At 58.1% G+C, this 22,997-nt stretch overlaps 3 protein-coding genes across 3 annotated transcripts; 2 read left to right on the plus strand and 1 right to left on the minus strand.

Annotated features, from left to right (window-relative positions):
- Positions 1-3,018: 3,018 nt before the first annotated feature.
- On the plus strand, positions 3,019-13,315 carry SLC17A7 (solute carrier family 17 member 7). The gene is made up of 12 exons (XM_021681275.1): positions 3,019-3,080; positions 7,047-7,299; positions 8,345-8,463; positions 8,732-8,846; positions 8,925-9,012; positions 9,167-9,253; positions 9,346-9,488; positions 10,143-10,292; positions 10,464-10,596; positions 11,255-11,365; positions 11,577-11,704; positions 11,917-13,315. Exons 1-12 carry the CDS (start codon positions 3,019-3,021, stop codon positions 12,208-12,210), a joined length of 1,683 nt encoding a protein of 560 aa, XP_021536950.1. The 3' UTR covers positions 12,211-13,315.
- A 205-nt stretch (positions 13,316-13,520) lies between these two features.
- Positions 13,521-15,884, minus strand: GFY (golgi associated olfactory signaling regulator). The gene is made up of 3 exons (XM_021681274.2): positions 14,714-15,884; positions 14,305-14,478; positions 13,521-13,827 (listed from the first exon to the last, which is right to left on the minus strand). The coding sequence occupies exons 1-3, from the start codon at positions 15,882-15,884 to the stop codon at positions 13,628-13,630; spliced, it is 1,545 nt and encodes a 514-aa protein (XP_021536949.1). The 3' UTR covers positions 13,521-13,627.
- A 2,566-nt stretch (positions 15,885-18,450) lies between these two features.
- PTH2 (parathyroid hormone 2) lies at positions 18,451-19,284 on the plus strand. The gene is made up of 2 exons (XM_021681273.1): positions 18,451-18,581; positions 19,070-19,284. Exons 1-2 carry the CDS (start codon positions 18,451-18,453, stop codon positions 19,242-19,244), a joined length of 306 nt encoding a protein of 101 aa, XP_021536948.1. The 3' UTR covers positions 19,245-19,284.
- The last annotated feature ends 3,713 nt before the right edge of the window (positions 19,285-22,997 follow it).

A 22,997-nucleotide genomic window follows, 5' to 3' on the forward strand; every position in this document is an offset into this window, starting at 1 on the left:
CCTCCCCTCTCCTCTTTAGATCCCCTCCTTGGCTCCCCAGTGCCCCAGGAGAAGATCCCAGCCCCTCAGCCTAGCACCCCAGGCCATGTTGGTGTGGCCCCCTTGATGCCTCTTTTTTTTTTTAATTAGAATGAGAGAGAGCACAAGCAGGGGGGAGGGGCAGAGGGAGAGGGAGAAGCAGACTCCCTGCTGAGCAGGGAACCCAGGGCAGGGCTCTATCCCAGGCCCCAAGATCATGACCTGAGCCAAAGTCAGACGTCCCTATGCCTCATTTTATTCCCGTCCTTCCTCTCACTCAATCCCGTCACACTGAAGGGTGTCCTGACCACACCTGTGTGTTGCACCTTCTCTTAGTTTCCGCTGTTCCCTCTACTCAGTATCATTTCCTCCAGTAAAACCCGGGAAGTGTCTAATTGTCTTGCCCTCCCAGGGGACCTTTCATGAGTCCGTTAGCAATCTGATCCATGCCGTCATCTCTAGCCTCTCCTACCTCTCGTCCTGACGATCCTCTTATTCCTGGAATGGTGCTTCAGGTCACAGTCACACCAAACTGTGTCCTACTTCCTGACTCTGCAAGTACTGTTTCCTCTCCTGTGGACACTCCCTCCGCCCCCTCCCAAGTCATTCCTTTCAGTGAGCTTTTTCTGGGAAGCTTTTCAAACTTCAAGCTTTCTGGGATCTCCCCTAGCTGAGTTAGAATCCTCCTCTGGCAGTGTCTGGTATCCAGTGTTACTTCATTGAATGTATGCCCCTGTGGTGTGATGATGCTTTAGAATTAGAAGGAACTCAACGAATGTTGAGTTAACATATGATTGACACCTCTCTCCTTCCATAGCGAGTCCTAGGAGGATAGGTAAATGGAGGAACCTCAGTGGTAAATGTTGGAAGAACAGCGAGGAGATCAGTGTGGTTAGAATGGACTGAATTTGGTAGGGAGGCAGGAGTAGATAGATGGTGAGGAGGTGAAAAGGTAGGGGGATGACCTCGGATATGGGGTCTGTTGGACCTATGAAGTGATATGGGGGTCTGTTGGACCTATGAACGTGGCGCCTTGTCCACCAGAGGGCGGCTCGCAGCCTCAGCCTGGTGTTTCAGAAAACTACAACTCCCAGCGACCCTCGGGGAGCGCGGCTCTTCGAAGCAAACAGTGAAGTCCAGTGGCCGCTGGGACTTGTAGTTCGCACGGGGAGCCCCCGTAGGAAGCCGAGGAACTCATTCCCAGGTCCCAAAAAAGTGTGGAGCTGGGTCCTTTCCGCCTTCTTCGGTCTCCATGGTGATGATTCCGGCGAAAGCCCGGGATTTGGCAGCGGCTGGGGCCCCCTTCCTACTCCCTCCTCTTCACCATCTGCTCCACCTTCACACCTGGCCCGGAGCCGCGGCCGCCGCCTCCGCACCCGAGCCGGGAATTCTGCCGCCACAGGGTGGCGCTCGTGGACGGCTCAGCGGGCTACTCCTTCCTCAGACCCAGGAGTCCGGGTCTCCAGCCCCTCCTCCCTCAGACCCTGGGGTCCCAGCCCCCAGCCTCCCCCTCCCCGGGGGTTTCGCAAACATAGCCAAAACTGTGAGACCCAGAGACCCAGCGGGACAAGGCAAGAAACGGGAGGCCGTGGCGGGCAGTGGCTGCCGGGCCACCGGGTCCGTGGCGCCCGCCCGCCTCGTCGGCTGCTCCCTCCCAACCTCCTTGAGGGCTTGTGCCACCTCATGAAAATTTAATCCCAAATGCATTTGCGGCCCGACTCAGGGAGGCGGTGAGGAAAGGAGCACCCTCCCGGGGCTTGGATCTGGAGGTGGACTGAGCGTCGGGGAGAAGAGCTGGTCTGGCGAAAGGAGCAGGGGCAGGACCCGGGCCGGAGAAATAGTCCGGGTTCAACCCCAAAGGGGCAGGGCTGGCAGAGATGGAGTAAGAGGGCGGGGACAGACCCGAGCAGGAGGGGACACAACTCAGGGGGCGGGGAAAGAACTCAGTGGGTGGGGACAGAACTCGGACCGATTCCACGGGAAGGGGGCAAAAATTAGGGCAGGGACGGATCTCAGGGGAGGGGACCAAACTCAAGGGGCGGGAAGAGAACTCGGGAGAGTAGGGACGGAACTCAAAGGGAGGGATAGATTCCAGGCTGGTTGGGAATTATGGGGGTCGCTACTGGGGACGGGCGTATAACTGTCAGGGATGGAACTCAGAGGGGAAGGAAATCAAGGTTGAAGGAACCAGGAGGGGCATGGGACCCGAGGGGAAATAGAACTGGGAGGGGATAGAATTTTAAAAAGGAAAGATGGAAACAGGTGGATGGAAGTCAAGAGGGAAGAAACCAGAGAGGGGAAGAACTAGAGGGGACAATGGGTGGATCAAAATGGGGGTCGGAATTCAGCGGTAAAGAATTCCCTGAATGAGAAAAGCACCCTCTGAATGAGGATGTTGAACTGAGGATGATGAGGGATGGGGATGGAAATCGGGGGGCGGGATGTGGAACTGGAGGGCACAGAAACTCGCAGGGATAGGGCTGGGAGGATGAGAACGCAGGAGATGGAACCGTAGGGGACGAAAAGCAAGGACGAAATTAGGGCGAACTAAAAAGGAGAGGGAAACCTCAGGTGAGCAAGAGAACTCGGGAGGAGAGAAAAGAGATGGAAGGAGCTGGGGGGATGGAACGGGGGGGAGTAACTCCGGGAAGGGATAGAATTGGGGCGATGCAACTCAGAGGAGCAGTTCAGAGCCCAGAGGCGTGGTCTTGCAATGGAAAGGCAGGAACAGAACCTAGCTGGAGGGCTGCGAAAGGGGGCGGGACTAGAATATAAGAGGCGTGGTCTATCGAGGATGGGCGGGGTATCGCCACCGCCCGCCCCGCCCCCGACGCTGAGTCCAGCTACAGCCCCTAGGCAGCCAGCACACGCAGCCTCCTTCCCCCCCGAGCGGAGCTGCGGGGCCGGCCGGGCCGGGGCGGACCCCGGGAACCCGGACGCGGCCGCCCGGGCCCGCGGGCGGGGGGATCGGCGGGGGGACCGGCGGCAGGGGCAGCCACCATGGAGTTCCGTCAGGAGGAGTTTCGGAAGCTAGCGGGTCGTGCCCTCGGGAGGCTGCACCGGTGAGCGTGGTGAGGGTCCTGGGCGGGGAAGAGCCCGAGGGTCCGAGGAGGACTCACATTCCCACCTGGGCCTGGACGGACAGATGGACGGGCGATACCCGTGGATGGGGGTTCCACCCATCTGTCCGGTTTTCTCCCTCCTTTTTGACCGTCCCCTCTCCCTGGTCCAGTCTCATCCACCATCTCGTTCATTTTTCTGTGCCCCACCCCACCCCAGACTTTATCCTTTTTTCCCTGGGATTGCATATCGCCTTCTCTTTGGGTCTCTGACCCCCTTCCCCACTTTTGGTTTCCATTCATTTATCTTCACTCTGCCTTCTTTCTTCAGATTTCTGCCCCCTCTCTGGGTCTCTGTCCCCGCCTCTCTAAGTCTCTGCTGCCCTCTCTCTGGGTCTCTGACCCTTTCCTTTTGGGTGTCTGTCCCCCTCACCCTGGGTTTTTAATCCCCCACCCTGGGTGTCTCCATCTCCCCGTGTCTTCTCAATTTCCATCTCTCAGAGTTTAATCTGAAGCTAAAGCGGATTGGGGCCCATTGGTCCTTGTCCTTGAGGAGAGATAAGCTGGGAGGAGAAGCCAGGGTATCCTGGGTCTCTGGGGGAGAAAGAAGTTGCAGGCCAAAAATGAGGCTCCTGGGATACTGCGGACTTCCCAAAGGATATAGGCTAGAGCTACGACGGACTTCCTTTCATCCAGGGAGATGACCCCAGTGATTTGGGTGTCCCCCAGGGCAGTCTGGACACCTCCCCCCAGCCTCTCACCCCCAACCCCAGCCCTGGCTCCAAGTCAGATAAATTACTCAGCTGCGGAGAAGCCTAAAAATATCTGGCCACAGTGCGGGGAGGAGATGGCCCCATCAGCACCCCTGCTGCCATTTCCTCGTACCCTGTCCCCTTGGCCCTGACCCCATCTTTAGTTGACACTCAGTCCATCTCCTTAGGCCATGCAAGTCCTTCTCTAAGACAAACACTAGTCCTGCTTGCTGCAGGTCACCTCCTAGTTCCAAAGGTCCCCCATCCTCTAGGAACTGGAGAGATGGGAGTAAGGCTGGACAGAAGGGAGGGGGCAGGAGGATGGTGCAGTGGGGGGAGGGGGAGCTGAGATAACCTCACCCCTTCTTTTCCCAATCTTCCAGCCCCTCCCCACCCTTTTTCTCGCCTCCTTTCACGAGTTTCTCAAAATACATCAGTGCGAAGTCAGGAGAGGGAGAGAGACGTGCTTATGGAGGGGGCTGGAAGGGGGGTGGTGGCAGGAGGGATGTGTTCCTCAGGCCCCCTCCCTCAGTCCCTGCTTCTCAGCTTCTCATCTGTGCCTGGGTTTCTCTCTGTCTGTGCCTTACCTTCACCTCTCTGAGCTGCCTCCTGAGCCCCTGCAGACCCCAGAGCTCAGAGCTCCCACCAGGATAGTCACCAAGGAGTTGGAGTTTGAGAAGAGCACTGCGTCGGAACCCTGGGGTTCACTCCGATGGTCGGAGAGAGGCAGGAATGCCCTGTATCGGACATAACACCACCCTGATACCATTTAATCTTTTAGACAAAGCTGGGGAAACTGAGGCTTAGTTCGAGAAGGGGGAGAAATGCACGGATAAGTACAAGTGTCATCATTTGAACCCAGGCCAGCCCCTCCCAAGCCGGGGATGGAGGCTGCAGTTTCCTCGAGATGAGATGAGTGATCCTAGAGTGGGTGGGGAACTCCGTCAGCCCAGGAAACATACGGTAACCCAGAGCGACTTGGGGCAAGGACATGGGAGGAAGGGGAATGCAGGAGAGACAGGAGCCAAGGTGCCTCCTTCCTGAGAGCCAGGCCTTGGATGGGGCCATGCGGGGGGCCAGGAAATTATCAGGACCCATCAGTACTCTGGTGTGTGACCTTGGACGTGCTCCTTCTGCTTTCTGAACCTCCGTTTTTCCTTAGCTGTACAATGGGAAGAGAGTAACAAGGGACATAAGGGGACAGAGGCTTGGGGGGGCAAGGGAGCGGACAGAGAACCCCAGAGAAGCAAAGACAGAGACCCAGAGAGGGAGACTGCGACACCTTCTTCATTTTGGTGAACTGCTTCCTAAGTGTAGCTTCTCCTCATCCTCAAGTCCTCCCCAGACCCGAGTTCCAGGCACCCAGGACGGGGAGGAGGATCTGCCTCCAGGTTCTCCCCTCTCCGTTCTTGTCTTCGGGGGAAGCACTTGGGCCACATCATCTCTGCGCCCTTGGTTCTCGTATCCTGAAATGATCAGTATCACCTGGAGTTTCCCTCTCTGTAACCTCACATTCTACCCCTGCCCCCATTTTCTAGATGTGGGAGACCGAGCCCCCGCCACACCCCATTTGGAAAGCCTTGGTTAGAGATCAGACACATTGGAGTATTAACAACTGAGTATCAAATTTCAGGGGCTGCAAGCACCTCCTGAGTGTCAGGGTTGAATAGCGTCTGATAGGGGCCTGGGTCAAAGTCTAATCCCACTGGCAGGCATGTTCTGATGCGGGGTGAGGGGCAGTCCCTACCACCCTGCACTTTCATTCTGGGGCATCTATTCCCCCTCTCTCTGGCTCTCATTCCTCGCCCCTCCTGGGTTCTGTCCACTCCCCCAGGCTCTTTCTCCTACCCCCATTTCTCAGCGCCCCCCCAACCTCCTTAAGTTCTAGGATGGGGAGGGTGGCTGTGTTCTCTCATCTCTTCCACCCGCCTCCCCCCAGACCGTCTGGCTGTTCTTTCCTCCCCCGTCCCAGTCTCCCTCGCCTCCATCTGTTCTAGCCCCTTCCTGGGATCCAGCCCGATCCTCTGGCTGCATACCCGCCTCAGAGAGGGGCCGAATCTCACAAATCACGTCCCCAGCTTGTCTCTCCATCTTTCTCTCAACGTTCTGGGTCTCTGCAACTATAGCTTCTCTTTTGGGTTCCTGTCCCCGTCCATCTCTCAGTTTCTGTCCCCTTCCCTCCCAGGGTCTGTTCTGTTCTCCCTTCTCTCTCTGGGTCTCTGTCCCTCCTTCTCTATTTCGGACCCTTTTGTTTCAGCCTCTGTGCCCCTCCCATCTCTGTCGCCCTCCTTTTCGGTCTCTGCACACCTGTCTCAGGGCACCTCTCTTTCCCGGAAGCCACTCTCTGGGTGTGAGGTGGCTCTCCAAATACCCTATCCATCATCACAGACTCAATCCCGGTTCCAGAACGGGCGGGGGCGAGAGCCACGCTGGGGACTGAGCCAATCCCCCTACCAGGGCCATCTGTCCCTTGCCAGGACATCACCCGCCACTCCCCCCTCCCTACCCTCTAGCTGACAGCCTGAACTCAAGGTTCCCCAGGGGTGTCTGGCTGGGCTGCTGGATTCCAGGGACCCTGACTTCTCCCCACCCCCCGGGAATGGGCTTCCGGTGGCTGAAGGGAGTCAGCTGGATGTCAGCCCCACACCTGGGGCCTGGAAGCAGGGAAGGGCATGCCACTGGGGGCAGGGGAGGAGGGCGGTCGGTATATATAGCAGACGTGGCTGAGAAGCATCTGTTCTTTTGACACCTTTGCTGAAGCATCTCCTTAGCGCCTTTTGCTTCCTCAAATAGACTCATATCTGGGAGAGGGGGGCTGAAGAGTCTCTGGGCCTCGGGGTGGGGGCTGGCGGCATAGGCTCTTGGATCACCAAGTGTAGTTTGGGGTCTAAAACTCCTGAGTCGAGAGATAACGGGGCTGGGGGAAAAGGGGACTGAGGACCTCCACACCGGAGTCTGCAGGAGAAGGGGGCTGGCAGCGTGAATTTCTGGTCTGAAGCGTATGGAGAGAGGGTGTCCAGGTTCCTGGATCCTGGGTGTGTGTGTGGGGGGGAGATGGGAGCTAGGGCCTGGACTCCTGGGGAAGGAGGGAGTGCGGGCTTAGTTAGCATCCTTAAAGTCTTGAAAAGCAGGAGGTTTTGCCCCGGACTCCTGTGTCGTGGGGAGGAGGGGGCCGCGGGACTGAACTTACGAGTCTTCGCCTCTTGCTGCCCCGCAGCCTTCTGGAGAAGCGACAGGAAGGTGCAGAGACGCTAGAGCTGAGCGCTGACGGACGCCCGGTGACGACGCAGACCCGGGACCCGCCGGTAGTGGACTGCACCTGTTTCGGTCTCCCTCGCCGCTACATTATCGCCATCATGAGCGGTCTGGGCTTCTGCATCAGCTTTGGGATCCGCTGCAACCTGGGCGTGGCCATCGTCTCTATGGTCAACAACAGTACAACCCACCGCAGGGGCCACGTGGTGGTGCAGGTAGTTCAGGGGCGTGGCCTGGCACGCGGGCCCACCTCGCCCTGCCCACTCCCGCTGATGACGTCACGGTCCTCCGGGCGGAACCCAGGCCGAGCAGCCCCGCCCACCCGTGCGCCCCCTGCAGCTGGCTCCCTTCTGCCTCAGGGCTCTCGGCTTAAAGCCGTGCCCAGCTCGAAATGAAGCCCCGCCCCTATTTATTTCAGATCCCTGATTTCCAAATGCAGACTCTGCGCCAGCACTGGGGTTCCTACGTGTTGCCCCTGCTCCACTGTAGGCCTCCTAGCAACTTTGCTCCACCTGCCACCCACGCCTGTCCCACGGTCACATCCTAATCCCAGTCCCATCGCGGGCTCCACCCTGAAGTTTGATCCTGACTTTTCTGAAGTTCGGTCCCTGCTACATCCCGCTTCATCTGCTCTGGCCTTTACCTAAAGCCCGCCCCATCTCAGACTTTCTCCCTATTTTATTATTTTTAAAATATTTTTAAAGTAACCTTTACACCCCACCTGGGGCTTGAACTTACAACCCCGAGATCAAGAGTTGCATGCTCTACCGACTGAGCCAGCCAGGCGCCCCACTTTTTGCCTATTTTAATTCCGGTGTAGGCCGTGCCCCTGCCTCAGGAAAAATTCCTGACTTAGGCACTGGCCTACCTCGCCCCTTTGGCTACTTCTCGTCCCTGACTAGACCCCACCCAGTCACTCCGCAAACAGTTTCTTAGGCTGGTTAAGAGAAGTAAGTGGAGACAGAGTTCCCACCCCACTGACGGGCCCCTAGACATTCGGAGAAGGGGCACGGAGGCGGGGAAGCAGGCCGAGCGAGGTTTCCGGGCCGCGACAGGCCGAGTTGCTGGGGTAGTGCGGCCCGACAGCCTGCGCGGGCAGAATTGGGAGGAGGACGGCGTGAGCTCTGATTGGCAGGTGTTTGGGCGCGAGAGGGGTCCTTGTTGCTGATTGGCTGAGGGACTAAATCTGTCTGTGCTGATTGGTGGAGGGGCAGAGCCTGGGGTTAGGGCCGCTGGTTTGACGTACGTTTTGGCCCGCAGAAAGCTCAATTTAATTGGGATCCAGAGACTGTTGGCCTCATACACGGCTCCTTTTTCTGGGGCTACATTGTCACCCAGATTCCCGGAGGATTTATCTGCCAAAAATTCGCAGCCAACAGGTACAGGGCTGGGGTCTCAAGGTGGGCGGGAACTACGTAGAGGGTGTGGCCTGGCATCTCGGGGCTGACGGGGGGAACGGGAGGAGCCTGGCTTAGGGGGCGGGGTCTTAGAGAAAGGCGGGGCTTGTGGTTGTGGAAGGTGGGAGTTACAGAGTTGGGGGATTCTGGAGGACCACAAGGCCTGGCCCGCCGTGGGCCGACTGAGCAGAATCCCAGCTTTGGCGGGATAGCTAGACCCTATTCTCGTACTATGGACTCTTCCTACCAGGGTTTTCGGCTTTGCCATTGTGGCTACATCCACTCTAAACATGCTGATCCCCTCGGCTGCCCGAGTCCATTATGGCTGTGTCATCTTCGTGAGGATCCTGCAGGGGTTGGTAGAGGTAAAGCCCTGCTCCATATGACCCTGTGCCTGTTCTCACTCCGCCTCTTCTCGTTGACTTTGGTTTTCTCCTTCCTAGGGGGTCACGTACCCTGCCTGCCACGGCATCTGGAGCAAATGGGCCCCGCCGTTAGAGCGGAGTCGCTTGGCAACAACAGCCTTTTGCGGTGAGAGGAAGGGGCTAGGATCCAGACATGCGGGTCTGAGGGAGGAGGGACTGTGGCCTGTACTTCTGTGTCCCGAAAGGCAGGGGCTGGGAGGCCCCATTCCCGAATCTGAGGATAGATGAGCCCGGTCTACATCTTGCGTCCTCCCCCTTAGGTTCCTATGCTGGGGCGGTGGTCGCGATGCCTCTCGCCGGGGTCCTGGTGCAGTACTCCGGTTGGAGCTCTGTGTTCTACGTCTACGGTGAGGGGCCCGGACGCCTGGGTCCGGGTGGCGCTGGGGCGGAGCGAGGCCGGTCGTCACCTCGCTTCCATCCCCCTCCTGACCCTCCCCAGGCAGCTTCGGGATCTTTTGGTACCTGTTCTGGCTGCTCGTCTCCTATGAGTCCCCAGCTCTGCACCCCAGCATTTCGGAAGAGGAGCGCAAGTACATAGAGGACGCCATCGGCGAGAGCGCCAAACTCATGAACCCGGTCACGGTCAGGGCCCAAGCCTGCGGGGGCGGAGGCGTGGTGGGGCAAGGAGAGATATTCAGGCAGGGAGGCAGGAGAAAAGGGGGCTTCGAACTTCCACAGGGTGTAGATCGCGGTGGGTTCCTGTAGACTTTCAGAAGAGACAGGGTGGGGAGGCGCGGTGGGCGGGGCTAGAACCTAGGAGGCGGAGCTAAAGCGCTGGGAAGAAAGGATTCGCAGGTGCTGAAGGCAGGGCTGGGTGGTGAGGTGGACAGAACCACTATGGGGCGTGGTTAAGCCCGCAGAAGCGGGATTTGAATGTGGGGGTTTTCTTAGACCTTGGGGTGAGTGAGGCTAGAATTAGGGGGCATAATGGAACGGAAATAGACTCCTGGGCTCACTTTTATGAGTTCCTGAGGGTCATCGTGGGATCCGGACACCTGTGCACTTGAGGGGCACTGTAGAGGCGGGACACCTGCATCCCCGAAGAGTCACTGTGACGCTAGGCTGCCAAGGTCCCCACAGGGACATGGTCAAGTTGGCGCCCCTGGAGATTTTAGTGAGGTCGGGAATCCTGGGTCTCTGTGGGACTATAATTGGGTCCCTGAAGGGACACGGAGAGCGCCCAGCCCTGGTCTCTCTCTTAGCGGCCTCTCCTCTCCACACCCTCCCCCCCAGCAGAAGTTTAACACACCCTGGCGGCGCTTCTTCACATCCATGCCAGTCTATGCCATCATCGTGGCTAACTTCTGCCGCAGTTGGACGTTCTACCTGCTCCTTATCTCCCAGCCCGCCTACTTCGAAGAGGTGTTCGGTTTCGAGATCAGCAAGGTTGGGCCCAGGAAGGAAAGGCAGGGGGCGCAGCGGGGGGAGATGGAGCAGCCGGGCCTGGATCCCAAGAGGTTGGAACGAGGGACAGGGAGGAGCCAAAGGTACATGAAGCGGGTGGAGATGCCGGGTCAGCCGTCCCTGAGCCCTCGCTCTGTACGCTCGCTGGTGCAGGTGGGCCTGGTGTCAGCGTTGCCTCATTTGGTCATGACCATCATCGTGCCCATCGGCGGCCAGATCGCGGACTTCCTGAGGAGCCGCCGAATCATGTCCACAACTAATGTGCGCAAGTTGATGAACTGTGGAGGTGAGTGGGCCGGGGCCCTGCGCGGAGTCTGGGACAGCCCCGGGCGGGGCGGGACCCCGGGAGGATGGAGGCGGGGTCAGGGGCGTGTCCAGAAAGGCGGAGCCGGGGTGAGGCCCGGCGTAGATGGAACAGAATCTCCGGCTGCTCTCTCGAGGCCCACCCGGTGGAAGGGCAAGGCGGGTGTGACTATCCCGGTGGAGCACCAGCGAGACCAAATTGGGTCTGGCGGGGCGGGGCCTACACGGGACTGGGTGGAGCTGGACGGGAACTAGGCGATCAAGAGGGGCTATGAGTGGGGCACCTGGAGAGACAAGGTCCGGGTGGCCTGCTGCCTAATGAGTGAGAACCGAGGGAAGGTGGGGGGTGCACCGGTGGGGCTCGGACCCTGCGTCTTCAGGGCGCGTGGCCTAGTCAGGGAGTGGGGCCATGGAGGGTCCAGCCGGGGCCGTGGTGGCTCTGGTGCGCGTGGTCACGGACGTTAGGGAGGTGAGGGTTTTGGTTAGGGCGGGCGCGGGCGGAATGCGGGACAAGGCAGGCTGAACCGGCACAAAGCCAGGGACAGGCATGGAGGTGGCTGGGCTGGGGCGGAGGGAGGCGGGCTGGAGAGGCTGTGTGGGGCGGCGGGCGCTCAGATGAGACGGCCCTCCGGCCCCCGTAGGCTTCGGCATGGAAGCCACGCTGCTGCTGGTGGTCGGCTACTCGCACTCCAAGGGCGTGGCCATCTCCTTCCTGGTCCTCGCGGTGGGCTTCAGCGGCTTCGCCATCTCTGGTGAGAACGGCGCGGGTCTGCAGCTTGGCGGACTCGGGACAGCTCTGTAGGGAACTTCCTGGCTCAGGAAGGGGACCACCCAGGCTCGCAAAAGGTGGCCTGGAAAGAGCGGGAGGGACGGGGGAGGTTGCGATGGGAGGAGGAGCGGCTCCGCAGGAGTCCCTCCAGTGAGGTTCAATGGGGAGTGATGCCTTCTGGCTTGCCTCGCCAGGGTTCAACGTGAACCACCTGGACATCGCCCCGCGCTACGCCAGCATCCTCATGGGCATCTCCAACGGCGTGGGCACGTTGTCAGGCATGGTGTGCCCCATCATCGTGGGTGCCATGACTAAGCACAAGGTCCGTGCCCCGGCCCTGACCCACTCGCCCCCCCAATTTGTGTATGGGGCCTTCCTGACGGGCTTCGCCCTCGCTGGGCTCCATCCCTGCCCTCTTCTGGTCTCCTAACGCTTCGCTTCCCGCTGGATCTGTCTCCCTTTCTCTGCACTCAGATTCTCTCTCCACCTTCTGTGTCTGTCCTCTGACCTCACCTTCCCCTTGTCCCCCCACAGACTCGGGAGGAGTGGCAGTACGTATTCCTAATTGCCTCCCTGGTGCACTATGGGGGTGTCATCTTCTATGGGGTCTTCGCTTCCGGGGAGAAGCAGCCGTGGGCGGAGCCTGAGGAGATGAGCGAAGAGAAGTGTGGCTTCGTTGGCCATGACCAGCTGGCTGGCAGTGACGAAAGCGAAATGGAGGATGAGGCTGAGCCCCCCGGGGCTCCCCCCGCCCCGCCTCCTTCCTATGGGGCCACACACAGCACAGTTCAGCCCCCAAGACCCCCACCCCCTGTCCGGGACTACTGACCGAGTGCCTCCCACTGAATGGCAGTTTCCAGGACCTCCATTCTACACATCACTGGCCTGAGTGACTGTCAAGGAACCCCAGTTCTCTCTGTCCTGCTGCAGGCCTAAGAAGCACTCGCCCTCTTCTTCCCCAGTGCTGTCAAGTCCTCTTCCCTCTCAGGGGTAGTGAAACTGCAGACTGGCAGTTTCAAGGATACCCAAATTCCCCTCAAGGTTTTCCTTCTCCACTTGTTCTGCCTCAGTGGTTTCAAATCTCTCCTTTCAGGGCTTTATTTGAATGGACAGTTCAATCTTTTACTCTCTCTTGTGGTTTTGAGGCACCCTTCCTCTGCCCTTTCCTTTAACCCCCGGGACTCTCGGGCTAAGCCCCCGAGACTACTCAGCTTTCCTCGCCTTTCAGAAACATTCAAGGTCTTCCTCTAGAAGTTACAAACCTCTGCCGATTCCATTTTGCATTCTCCAGGTTGGATTAACCAATCGCCCATCCCCGCCATTCTAGGGATCGATTCTCACCAGCGTTTCTGAGGGAGAATGGCGGTTTCAAGCTCCCCCTCCGCCCCGCACCCCTCCTTCCACCAGCAGGTTCTGCTGAAGCACCAAATTCCCCAAGACCTTCTCCCTAGCTTAGCACAATGTCTAGGGAAGCAAGATGGTGGTTTTAACATTACGCCTCCTTCCACCCCCATGCACTTTTTCTGACACATTTTCAGGTCTAAATAGTGGCTGCTCAAGTCCATCAACTCAATGATGTGAAGCCACCATCATTGAACTTCCCCATGGTGGTTTCAAGATGCCCCTCTTCCCCCTAATTCCTTGCACTTTATTCTCCTGGGTGGTTTCGAACTACTCTTGTTTTCTCAGTGGCCATTTGTTGTGTCCCTCAGGGGCTAAACGACTCAAAATCTGGGATCCTTCCCCTCTCAGACTCCCCTCTTTCGGCTTAGAATTTGGGGACCATATGCAGGAGGAGTCACAGAATCCCAGGAAAGGGAATGGGGCTGGGGGAGAGGGGTGTTTTCCCCGGAGCAGGGTAGTCTTTGTGTCTCTGTCTCTGTGACTGTAAATCCTGCCCTGCCTCACTCCCAATAAAATGCTTTGGTGTACACACTCAGTCGTCATTGGCCATGGTGGGGTCACAGGAGCCTGGGCCCCCAGCTCCCTCCTCCCTCAGACCCAGAATTCCAGGGCCCCAGCCCCCTCCTCTCACAGGAAGCAGGCCAGAGTAGGGGTCTAGCCGTGGGAACACTTGATTTATTCGGCCTCAGACCGTGTTCTCCGGTCACAGCGAAAGCATCTCGGTATGTTGGACCTCCTACCCAAGAGGATTACTATGCAGTAAAGCACACCAGGAGGACAGGACCTCTGGGTCCTTCCTCCGTCTGGGGATGGCGCGGGTCTGGCAGGACGCGAGTGGGGCTCACACGAAGTTGTTGGGGAGCGTGGCGGGGGAGAGCGACTCCAGGCTCTGGGGGCGGTTCCCGCGGGGAGGCGGGGGTAGCTTGGGCGGCAGCGGGGGGGTGGGCGGCGGCTGTTTGGTGGCGATGTGTGAAGGGACCCAGGCGTCCGGGGCATAAAAGTAGAGGTCGTAGGGGTCCTTCGGGGCTTCCAAATGCATAACTGTGGGAGCAAAGGGGCGAGGGCATCACTAGGCAGACAGGGCCTGTCCCCTCTGCTGCGCCGCTGGCCAAGGAGAAGGCGGGAAAGAGGATTCGACTGTTCTTTGGAACTGGGTTTTCAAATTAAAGGGCGAGGCCCCCAGAATCGAAGAGGGGGCGTGGCGTCGGCGCAGCAGGGCGGGGCCTGCAGTGGAGAGGGCGGGGAATTCAGGGCTCCACGGGGAGGGGGAAGGGGCGGGGCTTGTGGGGACCTGCCGCCCCCAGCCTGTTGCAATTCCCAGCTGGGCTGGGGGCGGCGCTGGACGTGTGTCGCGGGGGAATTTCGGAGAATTGGGGGGCAGGATCATGGAGGGGTCGGGGCTTCTATTGACCTTGGGTGGGGGACCTGTACTTTTTGGCAGGGCGCCCTAAAGTGCCAGGCGAAACCGGGTTAAGGAAACGTGCATTCAAGGAGAGGGACGCAATGAGGGTCGCTCACCAGGTTCATCTCCGTCGTTTGGAAGCCGGTGGTGTGCGAAGGGCCGGTGCCGAGCCGCCCGGCGGTAGAGACACCAGAGCAGCAGGAAAATGCCGATCAGCAGTCCGGTGCCCGCGAGGAAGAGGCAGAGGGCCCCGCCCGCCACGCCCCGGGGGCGCCCCACCAGGGTCACGCCTGAAGGACGAGGGCCCAGGGATTGAGCAATCTAAACTCCCAGCCCCCACTTCCAGAGACCCAGGAGTCCCGGCCCCCACCCCCTTCCACTCTCAGACCCCACATACCAGCCCTCAGCCTCCTCCCGCCTCAGACTCAAGAGCCGGGTCCTCAGTCTGCCCTCCCCGAGACCCAGGAGTCCTGGCCCCTGGCCCCCTCCTCCCTCAGACCCAGGAGTCCGGTCTTGGCCCCTCACCGGTCTCCTCCACTCGTTCCACCACGATGATAGTGCTGACTCTCTCACCTCGGCTGCGCCGCTGCGGGGCCCGCGGAGTGGCAGGGGCTGGCTGACTGGGGGAACCGAGAGGAGCAGGCGGGCCCGCAATCCGGGCTGAGGGAAGAAGGGCATCAGGTCCTTTAAGGCTAGAGTTCTGGGAGGCCTTCAGTTCAACTGTCCCAGGAGAAACTGACGTGGGCAATTTAAGGGAGTCAGGCTGGGTCACTGCAGGGGTTTCTGGTTTGGGACTCAGGGGCAGCTCATTTAGGGCAGTAGCTTTGTCCTTGAAAGGTGCAGTCGTTTCTGGGTGAGGACTGGTGGAGATCTCAGGGTCAGAGGTCATGGGGTTCTCTGTTGCATTTTGGTACTGGGTTGTGGGGGATTCTGTGTGGGAAATTTCAGTGGGGCTGGGATTGTGAGTTACATGGGAATGCCGGTGGGGGGTTTCAGTAGAGTCCGGATGGAGGGTCTGAAGGAATTCAGAGTTTGGGGTTTCGGTGATGTCAGGGCTATAGGTTTCTGGAGATTTGGGGTGAAGAGTCTTGGTGGGGTCAGGATGTGGGGTCTCAGGGACTTCTGCATGTGAGATTTCGGTGGAGTTAAGTTTGGGACTTTCTGAGGATTCTTGGTGTGGAGTTTGGGTAGGGTCAGGGCTTGGGGTCTCAGGAAATTCTGGGTGTGAGGTTTTGGAGGGATTAAGTTTGAGGGTCTCAGGGGATTCTGGGTGTGGGATATCAGTCGGGTCAGGTTTGGGGGTCTCAGAAGGTTCTGTCATTTTGGAGAGGTTAATTTTTGGGGTCTTCAGGGAGTCTGCTATTGAGGGGTTGAGTGAGGTAGATTTAGGGCTCTCAGGAGACTCTGGGTGTGTGGTTTCTCGGAGGTCATGGTTGGTAGTCTCAGTGAAGTCAAGGCGGGAGGGCTCAGGGGAAACTGCATGAGGTGATTTGGAGGGCTCGGGATAAGCAGTCGCAGGGGAGTCTGGGTTAGGCAGGTCTCCAGTGGAATTCTCAGAAGCAGGAGGGGAGGTCTGAGAAGGGTGGCCCATCTCAGGGAAGTCGGAGCCTGTAAGCGGCGAGGCCGAAGGGTCAGCCTTGGAACCCAGCGGGGCGAGGAGGAAGACGAGGAAGAGGATCGGGCTGAGGGATTTCATAGCTCTGGGAGACGCCTATAGCTGTGGGGGAGCGGGAAGGAAGGGGTTAAGGTTGGAAGCCTCCCGGGAACCCCGGCCCACTCCCGGAGGCCACGCCCACCACCCCAGGTGGGCCGAGATCCCGCCCAGCTTGGCGCCCAGGAAAGGAGGGGAACCCAGCTGCAACTCCGTGAGGGCTGTGGGGCCGTAGCCGCCATAGCTAAGGGAGACTGAGGCGCGGGGCTTCTTGGGAGTCGTAGTTAATTTCCTTATCTGTTTCCCCGAGGGGGTCCCAGAAAAACTGGGAAAGACCTCAGACCTCTCCAAGCCCTCAGACCTCCTCGACTTCTATTTCAGAGGGTGTAGACCTCCAAGGGGACACAGGATCCCTTCCTCCCTCCACCTCCCGAGGGCCCCGGGGACACCTTCACTGCACAGTTGTTTACACTAGAGGAGGCTCAGAAGGAATGGCTGGGGGCTGGGGGCCCCCGACATGCCTGGATCTGAGGGAGCAGGGAGACTCCTGGGACCTGGGTGAGAAGGCTGCTGGGGGTTTACCCCAGTTTCCAGACGGTGGAGGGCACCGTGGGTCTAAATTCCTGGTTCCTTAGAGAGGAAAGGCCCGAAGGTTCAGATGCCTAGAATTTTGAGGGAGAAAGTTTAGGGGGGCTGGGTTACAGGGGAGAAAGGAGACAGGAGTCTTGAACTCTAGGGTACTGGGAACTCCAAGTCTTGGGCCCTCAGCAGATAGGGGTGTAGGGTTCTGGATTCCTCAGCCTGCCGGGAGAGCTGTGGGGCAAGACTCTGGTCCCTCTGTTTATTGAGTTTGGAGCTGAGATCCCAGGCTCTCAGGACTGGTCTGGGGCAGAGACATCTAGGTCTGTGCTCAGGTGGAGGTGGGGGTGGCAGATACCTGGGTAGGACAAGGTCACTTGGGGCCTGGGGTCTCTTACCTGCTCAGTGAGGTCCAAGATGACAGCAGATGAGCAGTGCTGGACGCAGAGATGGGTGAATGCTGCAGAATGGCTCTGGGAGGGGCAGCAGGAGGTAGGGTCCCAGGGGTGCAGGTGACGCACCTGACCCCCTCCCTGGGGATCCTGGGAGCCTGGCTACAGGCTTGTGCTCTTAAAGGGACAGAGATAAAGAACATCATCTCTGGAATAGGGAAGGGAGTTAGGGATTGGATCATCTATCTGGTGGAGGGATGTGGCCCAACCAAGCTATGTTTTCTTTGAAACCAGGGGTCTAGGGGTGTCTGGGTGGCTCAGTCGGTTAAGTGTCTGTCTTTGGCTCAGGTCATGATCCCGGGGTCCTGGGATCGAGCTCTGAGTCTTTCTTGTGCCTGCGTGCTCTCTCTCTGTCAAACAAATAAATAAAATCTTAAAAAAAGAAAGAAAGAAAGAAAGAAACCAGGATTCTAGGCCATCTGCCATCTCCTACATGCAAACCCAAGAGTCTAGATCCCTGGTGCCCTTTTACTTCAAGACCCAGAAGGGAATCCAGGTTCCCAAGCCTCTCCTCTCTGGGGAACTAGGAGCCCAGGGTCCCATGTCTTGCCAGTCAGATACCGAGATTGCTACTGCCCTTTGGGACTTTGGAACCTTGGCCTACCTCCCCCTACTGTGTAGAGAGCACCCTCTTAAGAGCCAGTGTGAGGGGACAGGGCTTCACAAACCCCCCCAACTCCTCCCCGGGAAGGCTTAGACCCATGCGCAGGGTGGGGCGGGGGCCCTGGTCTGTCTTTCCCCTCTTTGCAGAGTTTTGCCTGTCACTTTACCTGCCTTCAACCCCCTCCCCCATACCCTTTGCCTTCTGCTGCCTACCCGCCTCCCCCCGCCCATCTCTCGCTCTGTCTTTTTTGGTTCTCTGCTGCCTGGATTTATCCATCCCTGTGCTGGCTGGCTGTTCTTCTATCTCATGTCTTTCTCAGAGCCTCCTCCCTCCATCTCCAGCTGGCTCTTTGTCTTCTTCCCCCCTCTCTCTTCCTTCCTCTCCTTTCCTTCTTCCTCTGTTGCTTCCTTTCTCCCCGTCGGCCCTTTCCTCTGTCACTCTGTCTTTTCCTTCCCTCTCATGGTTCCTTCATCTACGCATCTCTGCTTCTCCCCACCAGTCCCTCCTCTGTTGCTTTCCCTGTCTCTTTCTCTGTGTCACTCGCTTCTGCTCTGATGGTCCCTCTGCCGGCCTCTATTTTTATCCCTCTGACACACCTCCTGTGTCCACTTCTCTGTCTGTCTGTCTCTCCCCCTCCTGCTTCCCCTCAGGTCCCAGCTCCTGGTCCCAATTAGTTGGTGGCTGCCAAGGCAAAGGCAGGGCCCCCACTCCTGGCTCCTCATTACCGCTGGCGGCTCCTAATGAGCCTGAGGGGAGGGGGGGCTGACCCGGTGCCCCCAGCCCCCTGGTCTGCGTCACCGCCCGCTGCGGGGGCTGTGGAGGCGATATAAGGGGGCTGCAGCCCGGCTGTGCGAGCCCACTGCGCGGTAGCGGGCCCTGCAAACGCGCCCAGGAGGTGGGTGGGTGGCGGGGTCCGGGGTTCTGGGCCAGGACGTGGGCCTCACTGAGCTCTTTCTTCCCCGTCTCTCCACAGGTGATGGAGACCCGCCAGGTGCCCAGGAGCCCCCGGGTGCGGCTGCTGCTGCTGCTGCTGCCGCCGCTGCTCCTTGTGCCCTGGGGCGACCGCACTGCCTCGGGAGTCGCCCTGCCCCCCGCCGGGGTCCTCAGGTAGGAGCGGCGCCCAGGACACCCAGGGAGGGCCGGGGATGCGGAGAGGAGGGAATAGACCCAAGGAGAAAGGGGCACAGACATTCGGGACAGAGGAGGACGGAGACCAGCGGTGGAGCGAGTTGGAGTGTGGACAGGGAATCAGCACGAGGAAGAGATACAAGAAGATTCTGAGAGAGGCGTTGAGAGATTTGAAAGGAGCCGAAGCAGAGCGGATTCGTTCCTTGAGCAAAGTTTACTGGGTTTTCAGTGTGTATCAGGCCGGGCGCTGAGCCCTGGGGGGGGGGGGGGGGCAGGCATCGGACTCGGTCTCCGTACTCAGGGAGCTTCGAGCCCGGTGAACAGACAGAGACCCGTACAGAGGGAGACAGGGGGATAGAGGACAGACACCGAGCCACTCCCCAGACTGTGCAAGGACGGGGCTTCGAATTAGCCGGCGGGCGGGGGTCCGGGACCTGCGGTAACCGCCTCCCTTGGTCTCCTCGCAGCCTCCGCTCCCCCGGCCGGGCCTGGGCGGGACCGGCCACCCGCCTGTCGCGGCGGAGCCTGGCGCTGGCGGACGACGCGGCCTTCCGGGAGCGCGCGCGGCTGCTGGCCGCCCTCGAGCGCCGCCACTGGCTGAACTCGTACATGCACAAGCTGCTGGTGCTGGACGCGCCCTGAGCGCCGCGCCCGCCCCGCTTAAATAAAGATCCTGCAGAGCGCTCGGGTCTGCGCCTCCTTCCTGCGCCCAGGGTGTGTGTGCGGGATACGCGGGCGGGACTTGCGTCGCTACTCCGGCGTATCTCGTCCCCTCAGTCCCCTCTCTCTTTTCTCTCCCCCCTTCCCCCCCCAAATCATCTTTCCCTCCCTCCACTCCTATTCTCTGTCTGCGTTTCTGCTCTGCCCTCCCTCCAGGCCCCAGCTCTGTCCCCTCCTCTCGCTCTGGGCCTCTGTGCCTCTCCACCTGCGTCTCTGCTCCCACCCCACCTGCGGGTCTCTGTCTCCTCTCTGGGTTTCTGTCCCCTTCTCTGGTTTCCTGCAACCTATCAGGTCTCTGATTCCCTGAGTCTCTGTCCCCTTCTCTAGGTCTCTGTCCCTCTCTGGGTGTCTGTTCGCCATCTCTCTGAGTCTCTGTACTTCTGTCTCTTTTCACCCTCCTGGCTCCTCTCCCTACTCTTCTTTCTGCCTCTAAAACTCTTCCTTCCATTCCTAATCGCTTTCTTTTTTCTCTGCTTGATTCCCTCATATCTTTTCTTTCTTCTCTTGTTTCCCTCTCGCCCTCTTCCAGCTCTCATGTTCTCCGAATTTCGCCGTTTCCGCTCTCTCCTCACTTCCTGACTTCTCTCTGGGCGCAGTGGACAGATTGGGGGGGGTTGCCTCTGGGGTGAGATGTGCCTACCATTCAAGACCAGGTTCCCCCAAACCTAGCTGTGTGGTATTGGGAAGGGCTGCTTAATCTCTGAGCCTTTTTTTCCTCATCTGAGGATTAACCGAGATACACCATGAGACAACTTCATCACAGCGCCCGCGAAGCAAAACGCTTTTGTTAGAAAAGGGTTTCTGCCTCTCTAGTAGCAGCCTCCAGAAGTTTGTTCAGGGTTTTCTGACTGCGCCCTTCCCGGGAGACCGTTGGGGCGGGAGGAGAGGACAGAGGGGACCAGGCGTCAGGCCCCCGGAGGCACAGGGCTGGGGCGCAGGTGAAGCGAAGAAGCAGCCAATCAGAATCGGTCTCTGTTTCTATCTCTGTCTCTTTCTCTCACTGGCGGCTCCCGCCAGCCCTTCAGTCCCAACGCTCAATGGTGACCATGGCAACCCACTCCGAGGGGTAAGCAGAGGGTTCTAAGGAGAGCGCCCGGGGCGCGGCTCGTGCGGATCGCACGCTGATTGGTCTAGAGAAGAGGGCGGGGCTGTGCGCGTGGGCTCGCGGGAAGGGGGCGGGGCTGGCGCTGGGTGACTGGCAAACTCTCGCATCAGTTGTATTTCTGGGAGGCGGACCGCGCCCTAATTGGCCCTTAGGCTGTAGGGGGTGGACCTGCTTCTCTGTTACTCAGAAATACTGAATAAGGAAGGAATAACTATATTCCTCAACACCATCTGGAGTCGGCCAGATTTCATAAATAAGACTCTGAAAGTCAAGAGTAATTTCCCCAAGGTGTCAGCGCCAGTAAAGGACAAAAGGGTAACTGGAACGCAGATCTGTGTGACTTCCAATCTAGACCTTGCCATTACTCTCATGGAGAAATGGGATTAAAGAGTTATGAGCAGTTACTATATGCTAGGCCCTCCTCTAAATATTGCACTCCTCTTGGCTCTTTGAACCTCACAACAACCCCGTGAGGAGCCTCACTGGCTTTTGGCTGGAGAGCCTGGTAGCTGGGTCTTGGCCCGAACTCCTCCCATACTTCCTCCCTAGATGTCTTCCCTAGCGTTTGAGGCTTTTCATAAAATGGTGCTTGGAAGCCCTTCCCTCCCCACTCTCCTCGGCTCTCCCCAGGAAATTTCAGCAATTCCCAAAATGTCAATCACAGGTAATAACACGCAGAACCCCATCTCCAGACTGTGGGCTCAAGGCTCAGGGCTCTGGCCACTTACTGGAACGCTGACACTCCCCCCATCCCACATGAGCTCGGTGTTGCCCCAAGCCCACTCCTTCTCATGGGTTCCCATTTTGGAAATGCTCCACTGTCTACCAGTCACTGGGTCACACCCATGTGCTGTCCTTGCCCCTTTCTTCTTCAACCTCCTTCACAGCCATCAATCTCTGGCTCCGTCCTTCCTGCCCTGCCTCTCTCTGCCCTTCCCCTTCTTTCCATCCACATGCCCATCTCAGCTCAGGCCTCATCTTCTCCCACCTGGACCACGGCCCCAGCCTTCTCCCCACGTCCTGCCTCCAGCCTCACTTCGTATTCATCCCCCATGCAGGCTCAGAAGCTCTCTTCCCCACCTGGAGCTAATTCTGTCCTTTCCCTGCTCATAGCCCTTTTCTTGGGCACCTGAGAATCAAGTTCAAGCTGGTGTTCCAAACCCTTCATGGGCTCTTGCCTACCTCTTTTCTCACAACTCTGTCACCTCAAATACTTCCTTGGCCCCCACACCCCCCTTTTTTTTCTTTTTAATCCCAGCAACATGGTGCTTTCTACCTCTGCACACAGAGGCTCTTTCCCACCACCTGGTCTTCACACACACTATTCCTTTTGCCCATGACACCCTCCTTTGGTCCCTGCCCACTGTAACAAACTTTACTCATCTTTCAAGACTGCACACAGATGTCACCTAACTGGGACAAAATCTCTATCCTTCCAAGAGGGGTTAAGTGCATTTTCTGGGCTCCCATGGAACCTACAGCTACCTACCTCTATCACTATTTGCCTTTAAGTAGGGGTGACTCTGACCCTCCCCTGCTCAAAACTCTCCCAATGAAGCCTCTGTGGTGCTGAAACTGTTCATATCTTGACCTGGGTTTTGGTTTTGTGGGTGTTTGCATATGCAAAAACTCATGCACCTGATACTTAAGATTTGTCCATTTATCTGTATGTAAGTTGTATCTCAATTAAAACATAAATAACCAAAAAAACAAGCAGTAAGATGTCTGAAAGCTCCCATCATCCTCAGGAGAAAAGCAGTGCTCTTCAGCCTGGCATTGGAGGGCCTGTTTTTCTACAGCTTTATCTTCCTTTCTTTAAAAAATAATTTAATGAATTTTTGAAAGATTTTATTTATTTGAGAGTGAGAGAGCACACAAGCGTGAGTTGGAGAGGGGCAGAGGGACAAGCAGACTCCATGCTGAGTGGGGAGACCTCGAGATCATGACCTGAGCCAAAGGAAGACACTTAACAGACTGAGCCACCCAGGCGCCCCATAGCTTTATCTTCTGAAGTCTAATTGTGACATGACGATGAGCAGTAAGCGATGAGTGAACAAATGGCACAGTGGTCCATTTCCTTTGGGCTGTTTGCACTGCAGGGGACATCTGTGATGTGTGCCCGGCCCACGTGTCTCTCTCCCTCTTTCTGCCGGAGAGGGGAGAGGCGCTCAGTCTCCCGGCCTCTCTTGCAGCTAGGAGTGGTGCAACAAACACTTCTGGCCAATGAGACATAAACACAGGTCTGCTGCTGGCTGTGGGAAGGCCACGGCTTTTCTTTATAAAGAAAGGAAGGGATGTCCCCTTCTTCCTACAGATGTGACATATGAAGCTACACCTGTCATCTCCTGAGCCAGAGGGAAGGGCCGAGAGGATCTCATAGAGAATCATAGCTCCCTCTACCCCCAGGCTGTGGAGACTCTGAGCTGTGAGCCCACAGCTGTCCTCCTCCAAACTTGTTTTAGGAGGAAAATAAACCCTTAGTATTTAATCCATTATTGGGAATGTTTTGCTGTTGCTGAGAAATGTAGTCACCAGTGTTAAAAAAGGAACCGAAAGACTTCACAGAAAAA

Source organism: Neomonachus schauinslandi, chromosome 16 (genome assembly GCF_002201575.2).
Source record: "Neomonachus schauinslandi chromosome 16, ASM220157v2, whole genome shotgun sequence".
Taxonomy (NCBI): domain Eukaryota; kingdom Metazoa; phylum Chordata; class Mammalia; order Carnivora; family Phocidae; genus Neomonachus; species Neomonachus schauinslandi.

Bases quoted from the DNA above. Each gene is read 5' to 3' on its own strand.
- SLC17A7 (XM_021681275.1), top strand. From the start codon at position 3,019: ATGGAGTTCCGTCAGGAGGAGTTTCGGAAGCTAGCGGGTCGTGCCCTC. The intron at 8,464-8,731 runs GTACAGGGCTGG...TCTTCCTACCAG, and splicing joins CAAAAATTCGCAGCCAACAG to GGTTTTCGGCTTTGCCATTG. The intron at 10,293-10,463 runs GTTGGGCCCAGG...TCGCTGGTGCAG, and splicing joins TCGGTTTCGAGATCAGCAAG to GTGGGCCTGGTGTCAGCGTT.
- GFY (XM_021681274.2), bottom strand. From the start codon at position 15,884: ATGAAATCCCTCAGCCCGATCCTCTTCCTCGTCTTCCTCCTCGCCCCG. The intron at 14,479-14,713 runs GTGAGGGGCCAA...CTCGTCCTTCAG, and splicing joins GGAACGAGTGGAGGAGACCG to GCGTGACCCTGGTGGGGCGC. The intron at 13,828-14,304 runs GTGAGCGACCCT...TTGCTCCCACAG, and splicing joins AAACGACGGAGATGAACCTG to TTATGCATTTGGAAGCCCCG.
- PTH2 (XM_021681273.1), top strand. From the start codon at position 18,451: ATGGAGACCCGCCAGGTGCCCAGGAGCCCCCGGGTGCGGCTGCTGCTG. The intron at 18,582-19,069 runs GTAGGAGCGGCG...GTCTCCTCGCAG, and splicing joins CCCCCCGCCGGGGTCCTCAG to CCTCCGCTCCCCCGGCCGGG.